Here is a 16,360-nt window from a genome sequence, read left to right on the forward strand (position 1 = left end):
GGGTAAGGCACTTTGCTCTGTGGGTTTACACATAATTCAGAGATTTGACTCCTACTCTATGTCAAGCAGATACATGTTGCAATCTTATTTTTAGAACAGTTTTGTAAACTGAAGAATAAAGAAACAGCCTAGTATAAGGAAAGAAAAAGTCCCAGTATCTTTATAAGACTAAAATTGACAAGATCAACATGGCTATATTGAAATCTGAGAGCAAAATCAGGCTTAGTCTTAAATGTATCAGAGATACTGAGCAGTGAGGGGATTCTGATGATTAGTCTTAGTCTATGGATATGTGGCAGGCATACAATATAAACTATCAGTTAAGAGTTTTTTGGAACTCATTCCTCCTCAAATCTCAGTTTTGTGCCTCCTCCACCTTCGAGGGTCTAGATCCATACTACCCCCCCTTGTCTTGTAAAAGGTTGCACATATAACCCTTATTTCAAAAACAAGAGAAAGTCCTCCATTTCTTTGTTGCATCCTACCCGACTAAATTTGTTACCCTAACCTACTGAAGTTATATGTTCAAGAACCTTAGTGACCATGTTCTAATCATTATTTCCTGAATTTTCATATGCCTGAGGGCATTTAATTTTCTCTTTCCTTGAGTGCTGGCCCCCCATTAACTTCCAAATTAATTATACTTTTATTTTTATTTCTTTACATAAAATCATTTGTTCTTGTCTTCTTACCTCTGAATTATGCATAAAACCTGTAGTGATCTCTCTGCTTTTTTGTCTCTACACTCAATTTCTTGAGAAAGCACATGGACTGTTTAGTTTTATCTGTAATCTTGATAGCAATGCTCAGTCTGAGTTCTGACCTTTGAAACATACACTGATGTTTACATCAAAACACTCATAAAACTTCAGTCTTTTTTTTTTTTTTTTCTCCTATAGCACATCTTTCCCAATAGCTCAGCTGGACATCTTGAAGTATTTTTACTCTCTCCTAATTTAGTTCCATATCCAAACTGCACTGCACTCCATTACCCTTTTTTTCCTATGTACTCTACCATGCTAGCCCAGAGCACCTTTGTGATATCTTGAGCAGACTGTGCAGAGATCTTCCTAAAAGAGAGTCTTAGGTTCTCCCTGAAAGTGGCTATATCCTACATTAGTTTTTCCTTGTTCTGCTGTTTTTGGCCTCCTCACTCTCCGGCCCCTTCTATAGTAGGATCATAGTGCACAAGACTGTGTGTGATCTAGTCTAGTCTCTGCCTTCATGTTGTCTGGGTTTGGGAACGGACTCCTTCCAGCCGCATGAGTTGGCAAGTCAATTTAAGGTCTTGTGACTAAAATGGGTAAAATAATAGCTTCTCAGAGAGATCTGCAAAGATCAAATGAATTGGTATATATGAAGCTCTTCGCAGCTCTAAATAAATGCTAGCCATGTTACAGCAATCTCTAAATCTCTAAATGCAGGTTTTGTTATCTCTTAAGCCTACCAGAAAACAGCCACCAACTACTATTGCCTGTCACATAGTCAATTAAATATTCTCCTGCCTGATCTTCGAAGCTTCCTAAATTTTACCCCATGTCGTTTTTCTAATCCTCTCTTTTGTGGATCCCATATTTGGGGTGCATTTTCTATTTTCTTCCCTCCCTCTTCATAGCAGTTCGTTGCATTTTCACAACTTTTTCCATAATATTAATCAGTCCTCTGATGCCTTTATTGCAGCCCTCTTTGGACTTTCAAAATCCTATGCTTGTTCAAAATCCAACAGGTTCACCTTTCTGAAATTACTGAATATTCAGAGAGAGTCCTCTTTCTAAGTAGCATTTTCCCATATGATACATGAGGCTCACAGTTCTCTGTAGGTTGGCATGATATGCTTTTCTCCAGTTAAATCTGAAACTTGTTGAGGTAACAAAATATTTTACTCTCTGTCACTATATAAAAGCACATTTTTGACATCTCAAAACTCTTATTTTCTCATGATTAACTACTATGAATGTAGAGATAAATGCCAAACACTTAAAATAGATGTTAGCCCTTCACACACCACTGAACAGAGAGGCTATCTGTACTACTATTGTTGAATGAAGAAGAAAAAGGTAAATGATCAATATTTAGCTACTGACCATCAATTATGTGTCAGAAAGAAAGTAGTCTAAAATGCTGCACAGTGGGAGATTATTGTGACTTTCCATTCTGGAGACTTTCCCAAAAGATACACGATAGCCTGTGTTTTAGCAGAGAAATTGATTCTGTTCTCTCTCCACAGAAGATCCGGAAGGGAAGCACAGTTTATAGAGTAGGAAGAGCACCATGCAATGGACTTCCATCTCACATAGTCACGTAAGCCCCATCTCACCAGCATCTGCTTATCTTTATTGAACTGGATCATAAATAATAGCAAGAAAACTGGGAATTCCAAGGAAGGGGGGTGACATTCCATTTACAGTATATCTTTAAAGTTAAATGCATGCGGTTGAAGCTTTGCAATGTGTTAGCAATAGAAAAATTAGAAATGCCTATATTATTGAGCAAATACAGCACTCCTATTTTATATATATATGAACCATTACCTCAAAAATGTCCTACTGTCCTATCTTCTATACTAAGACAATGGCTATAGTGACACAATTTTTTTTTTAAGATTTTATTTATTTATTTGACAGAGAGAGTGAGCGCACAAGCAGGGGGAGTGGCAGGCAGAGAGAGAAGCAGGCTCCCTGCTGAGCAGGGAGCCCAATGTGGGACTCGATCCCAGGACCCTGGGATCGTGACCTGAGCCGAAGGCAGATGCTTAACCGACTGAGCCACCCAGGCGTCCCAAGACAATTTCTTTTAGTTTTAAAACCACTATCATTTGTGGCTATAGAAAGAAATAGTGGAAAATAGTAGCTTCTTGTCATGAGTAACTGGATTTGAAATTAATTCTTCATATTAATTTGTCAATTCAGTCAATGCCTCAGTGAAATAAAATGGTATTTATTTACACTCATAGTAAGAGCAAAAAGTCAACAGGGATGAATGGATGAGAGAAGTAAAGGTTTTGGCAGTAACAGAAATTTCAGTATAAATTGGTAGGTCTAGCCCATTTTATGATTGGATTCTTGTTGTTCTCCAACGTGTACTATGCTCAGTAACCCTCTGCCTGGGCCATTGACAACTAGCCAGGCTGCGACCTGAGGTCAGCACTCAGATATGTTTCATTTGGCAAGCATTATATGTAAAAAACTGAGCATAAATGCCCTGGGGCAGGACATACGCTCTCAAGGGTCACATTAGTTCCTGTTCTTATGTTATTTTGTTCTTGGAACCGTCACTTTTTTTTTTTTTTAAACCCTGTCTCCAAACCCCTGAAGCCATTTGAATTCGCCACCCTTGGTTTAGGACTCCAGCCGATCTGCTTCTTATTCTCGTGCTCCCTCTCTCTCTCTCTCTTTCTCTCAGTTAAAGTTCGGTAAGTGTGAAGCTCATTAGAAAGAACGAAGGTGGGAGATGAATTCTAGTTTCTTGTGCAAAGCCTGTGTATTGAATCATCCTAATTTTTGTTGAAACTACAGGCAACTCATTGCATATATGCTGACATGTGTCCTACATAACGTTTCTGAAAGCATTTTCGCAGAATCAATATAAACCTTTATAAATAGGAAATGTTTATAAGACAATCATATGTCATTACACATATTATAAAAAGCAGTTTGCCAAATAAAAAACTTGATACCAGTTTTACCAAAGATTCCTGCTTCGTTATGAAATACAATTTTAAGTGTGTATGATGTATGTATATGTATGAGTATATATATATACATATATATATAAAACTTCTCTCAATGTGAACCAAAGTACAACTAAATTTATAAATGTACCATCACAAAAGACATTTACTTCTCATTCAAAAGCATATCAACATAATCTTGAGACATAATGAAAAGCAATCATTTCTACGAACCTGCATACCTCTAAACAGCTTTTGTCAGAATTTGGATATTTTACTTAAGATAGTGATGCATTCATGTTCAATGTACATTATACTTTCAACATTTCTCTATCAGGTGAAGTTGCAATGGTTCATCATCACCTTTGTATTAAAGACACAATGTTGCCAGTGACCACGAAATATAAAACAGGTACCACAGCAAAACAGGGACAGAAGACAGACTGAATCACAAGACAAGAAATACCCTTTAGACTACTCGTACCTTCTTAATGGTCTTCTCAATAAGCATGTCTCCAACCGGCATCAGAATACCTCCGAACACGGCCAGCACCGCGCCAACGACAGCCCCAGCAATGAGCCCACAATTTCGATCACAGCCCATTTTCTTAATCAGGGAAGAAATTACGGTTCAGCACCTGCTTCTTCCAAACTCCCGCGTCTGATTAGGTGGTTTCAAGAGGGCTGGTTCTAGCATTAGAAAGAGATCATAAAACAGAAACTTAAATAATCAGTATGAGAGATCAAAGTACAACGAAAACACAATTGAAAAATCATTTTGCCAGTTATAAACAGATGCTTTTTCTTTTTGTTTTACGAGACGGACTTTCTAGGTTAGGCCTTCCCCTTTCTTATTTTCTCGTCTTTTCAGTTTTCTACTGTTGGATGATGAGCATTGATATCTTATCTCCGGAGAACATGCTTGCTGTACTTCCTGACTCTTCTGCTTTCCTGGGACACTTGGGTGCCTCCTTGTGCTTTATCCGGCTTTGCCTCCCCAACACTGCCACCCACAGCCTGCCTGAAGCTCTCCTGCACATGAGGATACGTGGACTGAGGTCTTCTCTGCCAAATGTTAAGTATGATAACACACACTGTCTTTACTATACCTTATTCACGAGTATAGAGCAAGATACAAATTTTATAGGGAATGTTCTGAGGAGTCTCAGAAAGAATCAATTCTTCTAATCATTCGCAAGCTATCTGTTAAAACAAAAATGCATGGTTAAATTGGGAAAATACATTGTCAGGAAATTAATACGAGAATACCCTCTCATGTCACCAAAATTATAATCACTACTAAAAGAAAATCTCATTTTCATGAATACTGAAATCATGCCTGAATTTTTTTTTATAAACAATGTTGAAAACGGAAATATTTTAAAGAAGTGTACTTTACTTTCATCATTAATAATTGAATTTTGGATAGACCAAAGGTGTGAAGAATTTAAATACACGAGGTAGAGGATACCTAGTTTTAATGATAGGCATTGCTTTGTTACTAGTCTCAGAGATTTTTTTTTTGTATATTCAACTGCAATATTATTTTGTCATCATGGGCATTTGTTTCACACCAATTCTGCTAAAATCAACTAATTTGTGCCTGTATGTATTTCACCTAGTCAAACTTATTTTTGGTATCTTTATACACTATGTGGTTATTTCATAAAAATTGAAAGGAAGTGATTTCTGAAATGAGTGGATTCTATTGTAACAAATAAGAATTTGTTTCTTCTAATATTTGAAAACACATTCCTATTTTGGTTGCAACTGTATTTTTTAAGTGGGGCTGACCTGACATTGATAAACAGTCAAAATATGCCTTGTAGCTTAGAAACACATATTCCCTACTTCATTGCCCAAGGCCATGGAAAACATAAATGCCAAAAGAATGGAGACTGCAGACAAAAAAAGTCACACACAAAATATTTTTGCCAACACTGTAAATTCAATAACAAAAATTCTATTTTCTTATGGTCTCGGATTTTCCCTCCACAGTGTTGTTGCAAACAGAAGCGCCACCCTTATGACGCCATTAGTACTTATTTCCACGGAAGGAGCCATTTGGCTTTTCAAGAATATTACTTGCATAGCTAAGAAAATAAGGAAAATTAGACTTTACCTCAAAATGGAGAAAGATAAGTGTTACACAATTTTCCCATGGCAGTTTTATTTACTTACCTCTACTCTTGCTTATCTTTGTCATCTCCCTTTACCCATGCCTCATACCCTGGACACGTCCACTGTGCATCAGATGCACTGAACTCATTCACACGGAGGTTCTGGTGGCAAAGAAGCCTGAATCCTATTAGTGTCAAATGTTTTTTTCCAATGTAAAAGGAAAATATATAAGCCTAAACAAGTGACTTAGTTTTCCTGTGGACTGGAGTTGGCTTTGTATTAATTGCTTGGGGGTGGAATGTGAAGAAAAACTTTCCCCACCCTCTGAAATCATGTAACATGCGTGCCATCCTGGTGTTCTGTACACTATGAACAAATAATCATATTCAGGGTAGCTTATCAAGTACTATCTTACTGAATGCTCATTTCAAAGACCATCCTCCAACTCTCATTTGCATGTTATACCTAAAGTAGCCATCCAAATACAGAGATCTAACCTAGTGTAGTTGAGGCTAGTAGACTAGAGATTAAACCAAAAACTGATTTGTGACTCTCTTGCCAGATGACCATGGGCAAACCACTTAATCTCTCATACTTCAGTTTCCTCATGTGTAAAATAAGACACTAAGATGAGATCTGCTGTTTTTAATTTAAGTAGCTGAACTGGTTCTTCTTCAGGTTCTTACATGGGTGACAAACAGGCAGAGTGACTACGGAGTACCACTGTGGTGCCTGGGAACTCAATTCCCAGCTTAGTCTCCCCACTCCCCCCGACACTCTCCTCTCCACTTTTCGGAAGCTCTAGGAGAATCTCTATAGAAATCCATGGCTTTGCAAACCCATTTAAAAATTAGTACAGGAAATCCCCAGAGTTCAATTGCAGTTTTCTTTATATAATATCATGAACCTATTTAAAAAAACAACTCAAATATTAAGTCATCCCTTTTGGAAAGTTATTTTACATTCCATATAAACATCACTAAACATCTTCACTAATATTAATGTCATTTGCAACTCTTGACAGATGGAACATAAAATGATTTAAAAATTACAATTCTATTATTGCTAAAATAGATATATGTGTATATATTTGCCCTTTTCCAGATTCTATGCCATAATCAAGACATGAATCTATCTGACTTTTTCCAGAATTATTCTCCTTTATTAAAGTAGCCCATGTACTAGAGGGAAGGGTTGCTGCAAAGGGCAAAGAGTCCCAAGAATGTCCACTAGAAGACCCAGAGGACAGCATGTGTTGTCCAATGCCTCCCTCTCGGAACTAGGAAACTCATTATTATGACTTCTAAAGACCCTGAGCCCCAGAGATGTCAAGTAATGGATATGCCTGGGTCCTGCCTAGGCTCTGTCTGCTTTAAACTTAAAACTGAAGTGAGACAGTGTATCCATCCCACTGCTGTTTTGTTAATTTCATCAGAAAACAGAAGTGTCAAGTAATTTATTCTGTTGAACTCATGGTTAGACAGTTACTGGAATAACACTGGTCTGGATGATATATAAGGAAAGCTACAAGTATTAATCTAACATTACTTCACATGCGTACTAATATTTTTGAGAGAGAGCGAGAGACTGAGTATGTGTATTTTTTTTTCTTTCAAATTTTCAACTGATTCATGTTTGGTACTCTGTTCTAAGTTTCCAACTTTTTTTCCCTAATAATAGGCAAGATATTTGACATTACTTGGGTTCATTTATTTTCCTTCAGTGCCTTGATGCCATGAGTAATTAGGTATCGTTATTCAACTCATACTTTAACTTTATGCTTCATATTATAAAATTAAAATCAGTCTTATTCACCTGAGGCAAAGGAGGGCCAAACACATTATGTAAGACACACACTGCACACATAAGAGGAGAGTTCAGGTTCCAGCACATTCTATTCAACAGCTTTTCCACCCATGTTTATCTTCAGGAAAAAAAGTGTAGTTCGTCCCCACTCTTCTCTCACATTTAGCATGTGAAGTGTGTGTCTTGCACACTTGGTTTTCTTCATAACCATAGTTCCTTACAGATTAAAATAGTAATTTATTTCACTTGCTAATTTTGGATTACATTTTATTATTATTTCTCCTTCATAAGAATAGACAAGATATTGATATCTGCAATAATTTACTTCTTGCTTGACGTACTTAAATTTAGAAAGCAAAGAATCATCACAGGTACCGGCAAGAAAACTAATGGTTGAGACTTGTCTAAAGAAGAGAAAAGAAAAAGGCATATTTAAAAATATCACTTATCACATTCCTTTCTTGAGGCTATAGGGAGATCAGCTGTATCTTATCAGTTTACAGATTATAAATTCTATTCCTTTTGTAGAATTTGTAAATGTATCTTATTCCCTTGGGTTATCTTTGAAAGAAGAAGAATACAATTTTTCTTTTTATTTTTTTCTTGTCAAATCAAAGGGGTGTTTCCAGAATGAATTTAGGAGCATTACGCCTTTCCACTATGTTGGAAACCTGGTGGTGGAAACGGAGAGACTAAGCTCTAAGAAGCCTCTCCAATAAATAGGTCAGAAAATCAGAGAAAATTCCCAGAGAATCTGTAATTCTTCCCATGTGTGGATAAAGCTGTGTTCCTTGGGAAACTCCACCCAGAAAAACCATGGCCCAGACGTAAAATTTCCTGGGATGTGAACTGCAAAACTTGAAAAAGTTTCAGATTACAAGAGTATTTGTACCATAAATGAATGCCAGGACCCGCATGACATTTTCTTACTCACGAGTAAATAGCTCAGATTTCCTATTCTATCCATAAGCCTTCCTTGCAGGTTTCCTTAGAATAGAAAACCAGACCACACACTTCTGTTTTCAACCACACGCACACACACACTGTTCTTTTGATACACAGCCTTCCTCACCTAATAAATATGTTACCTGCCCACAAAACCCATTATTGGAGTTTTGGGATGTGATTAATTCAACAGGTTGGATATGAATGATGAAAGTTACCTTTCAAAATTAGATTTCTTTTCACACTCTGACCCTACACCATGCCTAGGTGTGTTTACAAGCTATGATTTCCTAGACATGAGTATGATGCAGATTCAAATCCAAGCTAGTTACAATGGATGTAAACCAATAATTTGAATCTGCTTATGTTTCATTATGTGGGAACAGAAGGTCATTAGATCCGTACCTTATAAACTTCTATTTAGAGACAGAATTCTTTATGTGCAATTCCAATATATAAACATAGCTACAAGAAAAACTATTCTGGTTAAGGGGGGGAGAACTGTAGCCCTTTCCCCTTCCTGTTGTACTTCACTTGGGCTCTGAGTCATCCTCACAGAACCCTACCCCTCTGCAGAAAATACTTCAATAACTAGATGAGAAGTTCTCCAATATCTTTTCTTATTGAAGTTACCACAGTCCTTTTTATATGTGCATTTCTATTCTATTAGAATATGTGGGGGTAGGGGCACCTGGATGGCTCAGTCAGTTAAATGTCCGACTTTTGGTTTCAGCTCAGGTCACAATCTCAGGGTCCTGGGGATCAAGCCCCGCACCGGGCTCCACACTCAGCAGGGAGTCTGCTTGGGCTTCTCTCTGTCCCTCCCCTTCTGCCCTTCCCCAGCCCCTCTAAAAATCAATCAATCAATCTTAAAAAAAAATATGTGGAGGTAAAAATATACAATAGAAAAAAATTACAAACATCTATAATATGAAACAATAATACATATCACTAAATTATACTTTTCAAATATTACAATTTAAAACTTGGTAGTAAACTTAAATTAAAAAAGTATATTGGACTTCATATGCTATACTAAGGATCTTTCTAGAAACAAGCTTATCTTTTGGAGTATTTGATTACTGGAATTACTATAGGTTTGAAATGATTCTCTTAGAGTCATAGCAGTTTAAATAGGACTGTCTACAGCTTTTCTTGATCTTTGAATCTCACACAGGAATTCTATTTTTTTCCCACCTCAAATTATATTATAAACAGTAAGATGCCATGTGGTTTGCAACGGTTCAGATTCTGGACTTTGAAGTCAAGTGATTTAGATTTAATCTGGGTCTTAATAGGATAGTTTCTTTGTGGCTAAATTTTCTCTAAAATGGCTGTATCACTAATCAAATAAGGTTGTAAATGTCAAAAGTAAATGAGATTATGTATAAAAATTCCTATCATAGAAAATGTTATTTTGACATGTTATCATGAAATATTATTTTGAACAACCATACAATTAAACAGTAAAATGTTATTTCATATTGGCCAATTTTTTAATCTAATAAATGTATATAGTGTACATAGATAGCAATGATTATTTGCAAAACACTGAGAATGACAATAAAATCTGATGAAATGATGTTTTCTTTTTTTTATCTATAGGAACTTAGAGTATCACAAATGGACAGGTAGCTGCTAGCTTAGGAGATGCTCCTTAAAGCTTTTAGCCATAACTTGGGCCAGTGAACTAAAACACCTTGTGATTATATCAAAAGACAATTACAGAATCTGTTCCTTCGGAAACAAAAAATCCACAAGATTCAAATGTGCTTGAGTAAACAGCGCCAAACATTCTCATAAAAAATAAGGGAGGCAACTATAAATTCCAAACTTTTTAGTACATCCTGTGCAAGTACTGTCCAATTGTAAGGATGACGTTCCTCCCAGGCTAACCTATTATCTGATGATGGTGGATTGGATTCATTGTTCTGGTTTAATGATTCTGGTAAATAAAGATTTTCTACTACATATTTTTCTCTCATAAAATCCAATGGACCACTGGATTCTATATAACAAAACCTTTTTAAAATTTCATTTTGATTATTTTCTGAACCAATATTGGAAGCAATGCTTCTTTTAGATTCAAAAGACATTACTAATTCAAAACCACATAGGAGAGGACTGAAAATTGCCTGCAAACATTTTAAATATGTCTTTCACTATGTTTCTTGATAATTCCCAAACTGTGTGAGATTCACTCCAGAGAATTTATGCCATTTCCAGTATGAATTAACTTACTGTAATTAAACTGAAACTTTAAATTTTCCCAGAATGATTTATCCTTTATTTAAACTTGGTGTCATCATTCAAGTAAATAATTTACTGATATTTGTAATAAGCTTCCTACAGAGCCAAAAATATTAATTTTGATTTATTTTTATTCTCCTACCTACCAAATTTTACATAATTTACACTAATTAAATTTAGAATCATTGTTTAGAATATAATTTACTGTTCCAAGTAGCAATTATAGTATCTTTGTTCATTAAGAAAAAAAATGCTTAACAAGAACATATCCAAAATACACATTGCATTTAACCATAGTGACAAAGTTCACCAAAAATTAATCGATAGCAATAATAGATAGAATATAATAGATAGATAGAAAATTAAACACACTAATGACTCTGTCAGGTAATAAGAAGGTAATTGCAAACTAGAAAGTACATTGACATAAGAGTGGTAAGTCATTTATAACAATTAATGCATTATATTAATCTTATGATGAATTTTTATTCCTAAATTAAATTAAAAGTCAGGTATAAATAGCCTAAGTGTAAAATGAAAGTTTCACAATAATCAAATTGGATCATAAATCATTTTAAATATTAATAAATGTTTACAGAAGACTTTAAACATCAAAAAATAAAATGCCATTGACCATTGGACAAGGTTTTAATATTCTTTAAACATAAAATGTAGAAAGACTGGTAACTTGGAAAACAACACAAACCTAATTTTTAAATAAAGTCTAATGTCTTTGAAAAAAGTTACAGCTTTTTACTGTTATTGTTCTACAACTCCTTAAGAGTGTTTATAGAGTAGAGTCATCTCCTATCACTTAGGAGATAGAAATCTTTTTTGTTAAAAACAAATCATATGACTTACCTTTAAAAAGGCTAAGCAAGATCTTTCAATCAAAGGCTCAAACATTTGAACAGACAGTTCTTGGTAGGACCAAATGGTATTCTGCAGAAAAACCCTACACTAAAATCCTCATTACATAAAGTGTGTGATTTTAAATATGCTTTAAAAAAAAAAGTATGATATCAAATCCCAATGAGTGTTTTTTGGCAAGAGGGGTAAGGAAAAAAAAAAAAAAAAAAAGAAACCCACCCACATCACACTACTGGTATGGCTCTTACGGGTCTATTTTTATAGTCTGGTGAGGACCCATTACCTATATCTCAGATACTCAGCAGACTTTTTTTTTTTTTTTGGCCATTTTCCCATCCAAGTAAGTCAGAGGCCAGAGAAACAAAAGGCACTGACCTGCTGATCTGCCTCTAATATGTCCTATTTTCCTGCACAATCATTATTATTCCAGATGATGAATTGGGTCCGGGGGTGGAAAGTGTAAATTAGGACGAATTAGCAATCTTACTTCCTTGTCATGATTTAGCTTGCAAAACTCCATGAGGTTGAAATAGAATGCACTTCTCTATACAGCATTAATCTAAAGTGCATAAAGACTAAGGATTTTGAAAACAACTGGAGACACTCAATCAGCATGGATGATAAACTGACTTTAAAAAAGGAATCGCATATTGTTCTAACTAGAAATTCTTCACCGTTTATCATTTTCTGTTAGTTTTCCCCAAGTTTCACGAGCACGGCAAAATATCCACGTGAAAACAAAAAATTAAATTTCCCTTAAGTTTCTTCAGCCAAAATACAACTATTCAATAACATTTAAATAGAATTACATTTAAGATGACCTTTAGTGTAAAAAGGTATATACGTAAGGTACTTTAAAGGAAAGGCAATATTTAAAATCTAATGAAAACAAAAGGTCTTGTGGGGGAAAGACCGTCAATATTAAGAATCCCTTCTTACAAAGAAATTCCCAAAATCATGTAAGGAAGATCAACATCTTTACAAAGTTAAACTGTCATCTATCAGACAGGCCAGCTGAATACATGCTTCCAAGTCAACCTTGAAATAAAGCTAGGTGACAATAACAGGCAGAAGTATATTTAGTTCATTAGATCATATTTAAAGCAGTCCTTCTCATTGGCTTGCCTGTGCTCTCCCTTCTGAGTATGTGGTGTATCTTTTATTTGTTAGCACTGCGGTACAACTGGACAAGAATCCCAAGTGCTCTTTTTTCCCTCAAGCATTGCCTTCTTTTTCTCAGGTATTTTCACTGACACATTTATTTAAAGATGAATGCTTAGGTATTAGTACTTTAGGCCTATTGGGCTTTTTTCTTTCCAAAATTTAGACCACGCCGGTAGGATAAAGTAGAAATGAACTTGTACGGTCCCCTTGTGATTTATGCTTTTCGTTTCAACAGAAGAACTTAGAGATTTCAGGTAACTTAAAAAGAAGAGTCCTTTAAACTGTGAACTTTAATCTTTGTTGTATTAGTAAAAAGGTAATAAAAGGGCTATTTCAATAACTATCTTAAGAGTATCTATTTTATTGGATTTAAACTGCTTTGATATATTTTCTTCTCAACTTGAATTCTCACACATTTTCCCCGCCCCCAACATGACAATTCAGAAATAGCTCACACAGGAGTTCAGATAGTTCCTGTTTTAAAGAGCACATTTTAAGCATATGGAAAGGATAGTTAAATAACAATGAAAACGTGAACACCATTAGAGAAAGATCCTTCAGAAAAAAAATACAAGCAAAATAGATGCTTTGACACTGAACTTACTTGGATCACTCATCAGTAGCCCAATGTCATCCAAACCCTCTGACTGTCTCTGGAGAGGGAAATGTCACACACTCCCAAGCAGTCCAAAGAATCAAATTTACATTCCCAGAAGCAGCTGTGTTCAATCCCATAGACAGCAGTTCCTGAGTAGCTTTCTGAGTCTTGTGTGCTAAGACCCAGAAAGAGCACAGCTAAGTAAAATCTGTAACCATACATCTAGATTTTGAGCAAAATCGTTACCTGGAACAATAAGGTAGAAAAACACTGTACCCATTTCTGAGTAAACATTGTTGAGATTTTCATTTTGGGAAAAGAATATGTACCCACAGTATTTTGAAGGGATATATCTTACACGAGATACACCTTATGTACACCTTATGTACATCCACTAGAACACTAGATAGATCTAGTATGATGAAGGATAAAACTTTCAACATAATAAAGTCCGCTTTGGCACAGTTCTTTGGGAACTCTTTTCTTGTGACCACACAGGGTTTGGAATCCGACAGCCAAGTGAATCCTGGTGCTACTGGGCACAGGTTGTATAGAGTGGGGGTTAGCAGTTAAAGGACCACTTACTCTTACTCTTTTTAATCAAAAAATGGACAAAACTAAGTAAGCGGATAGTAATAAGAACTAAGTGAGGGAGTTGTTTGCAATACTTTACAGGGGCTTGATTACTAGCACTCAAACTCAAACCCCTTCCATTGGGCCCCTGTCCCTTTTCTCCCTTCTATTTTCTTATGATTACATAGCACCATCCCACATAGATTTGGCTTGTATTTTTTGTTCTGTTTTTGCATCTGCTAGAATACTGGCTCCATCAGGAGGGGGACATTTGTCTGGTTAGTTCACTGCTGAATCCCCAGAGTAAAGACCAGACTCAAAGCTGGTAACCCAATTAAATAAATGGACACACACAATAATTGTCATAACCGTAATAATATTTTAAAAGGAGTCAGAATGGGGGCCCCTGGGGGGCTCAGTAGGTTGTTTCCGACTATTGATTTGGGCTCAGGTCATGATCTCAGGGTCATGAGTTCGAGCCCCACATCAGGCTCCACACTGGGTATTGAGCCTGCTTAAGATTCTCTCTCCCCACTCCCTCCCTCCCTCTTAAAAAAAAAAAAAAAAAAAAAAGAGTAAGGATGACCAGAAATCAGAAGTTACTAGGCTGTCTGTTCATACCACGAATATTCAATGGTTTGATTGGGATGAAGAGCATCTGTTTTGAAAGTCAATGGACCAGAGTTTGAATTTGGAGTTCATCACTTCCTGAAGTGTGTGACTTGTTGCTAACTACTTCACCTCTCTTGGTTATGGTGGAAATATTGCCTTCTCAGAATTGTTGTAAAAATGGACAGTGATAATATAAAGGATTTAGCACAGATCCTGACATATAGTGTTTAATCAATACTTGCTATGGTGATCAATGGCTATTAAGCAAATGTTTATTTTAGGGAATTTATTAAAGTAATATGGACAAATAAGAAATTTTGAAAATTATAAAAAGGTGTAAAATGAGAAGTTTCTTTCAACCCCCAGTTCAGGTATGTTCTCCGCAACCGCCTAGAGCTTTATGAATTTTAAATTTACATACATATGTATATGGAATAATACATATACCAAATCATACTTTCTGCAACCTGACTCTTCTCAAATTATGTGCCTTGGAGATATGATCATATTTTGGATAGAGTTAATGCTCTCTTTTTCCATTATTGAAAAATATTCCATAGTAAAGGATGTATTGTCTTTTAAATAACTGATCGCTTATTTAATGGATACTTTACTTGCAGTTCTTTAATCTTACCAAAAAATGCTAAGCATTCATATACAGTTTAAAAATTTTTTGAGTATAGTTGACGCACAATGTTAGTTTCAGGTGTATAATATGGTGATTCAACATCTCTGTATGTTATGCTATGCTCCTAAGTGTAGCTGTCATCTGTCACCATACAATACTATTACAATATCATTGCATGTATATATAGTTTTGTTTTCCTGATCTAGGACACCAGTAAACAGCAGTGAGTGAAATTTCTAGGTCAAAAGTGTGTACATTTTTTTTGGGGGGGGGTAGAGTTTTACCAAATTTCTGTTCATATTTTTACACCACAATGTGTGAGACTACCTGTCTGCATACACACTCATACTGGTTTACACTGAATTTTGAGTTTTTAACAAGTACTTTATTTTTATTGTTTTTAAGATTTTCTTTTTTTTTAAGATTTTATTTATTTATTTGACAGAGAGAGACACAGCGAGAGAGGGAACACAAGCAGGGGGAGTGGGAGAGGGAGAAGCAGGCTTCCCGCTGAGCAGGGAGCCCAATGTGGGGCTCCATCCCAGGACCCTGGGATCATGACCTGAGCCAAAGGCAGACGCTTAACGACTGAGCCACCTAGGCGCCCCCAACAAGTACTTTTATATTGGTAAATACTCAAATGAATGTATTTAACCTATTTTCTTAAGTATATTAGCCATTTCTATTTTAAAATATTTGTGAGGGGTGCCTGGGTGGCTCTGTCGGTTGAGTGTTTTTTGACTCTTGGTTTCAGCTCAGGTCCTGATCTCTCAGGGTCCTGAGACTGAGCCTGTGTGGTTTCCACTCTCAGTGGAGAGTCTGGTTGGGATTCTCTCTCTCTGTCGCTCCCCATGCTGGTGCACACACTGTCTCTACAATAAATAAATCTTTAAAATATTTGTGATTATATTCTCGTTCATCTTTTTTTTCCTATGACTTTGTTTGTCCTTTCCTTGTTAATTAGTAAGGAACAGCCCAGTCTTCTGACATTTGACAATTATAAAAAAAAATTTGACAATTTTAAACTTTATTTTTTTTATAGTTTTATACTAAAATTTAAAATTTTTATGTCATTAACTTTCACAGTAATTTCCTTTTAAATATTGTGTCACACTTTGAAAGA

At 35.7% G+C, this 16,360-nt stretch overlaps 1 protein-coding gene across 5 annotated transcripts in view; it reads right to left on the bottom strand.

Moving 5' to 3' along the window:
- CD36 (CD36 molecule) overlaps positions 1 to 16,360 on the bottom strand; it is a 53,268-nt gene that overhangs the window by 25,997 nt on the left and 10,911 nt on the right. For 2 of the 5 annotated variants that reach the window (XM_032402287.1, XM_032402285.1), the window contains exons 2-3: positions 4,780 to 4,873; positions 4,155 to 4,360 (exon numbers count right to left, since the gene is read on the bottom strand). In XM_032402287.1, coding sequence (XP_032258178.1) covers positions 4,155 to 4,274 — 120 coding nt within the window. In that variant the 5' untranslated portion in view covers positions 4,275 to 4,360; positions 4,780 to 4,873. The other 3 variants (XM_032402284.1, XM_032402288.1, XM_032402289.1) reach the window with 3 other exon arrangements.

Source organism: Phoca vitulina, unplaced genomic scaffold, assembly GCF_004348235.1.
Source record: "Phoca vitulina isolate PV1807 unplaced genomic scaffold, GSC_HSeal_1.0 scaffold4, whole genome shotgun sequence".
NCBI classification, from domain to species: domain Eukaryota; kingdom Metazoa; phylum Chordata; class Mammalia; order Carnivora; family Phocidae; genus Phoca; species Phoca vitulina.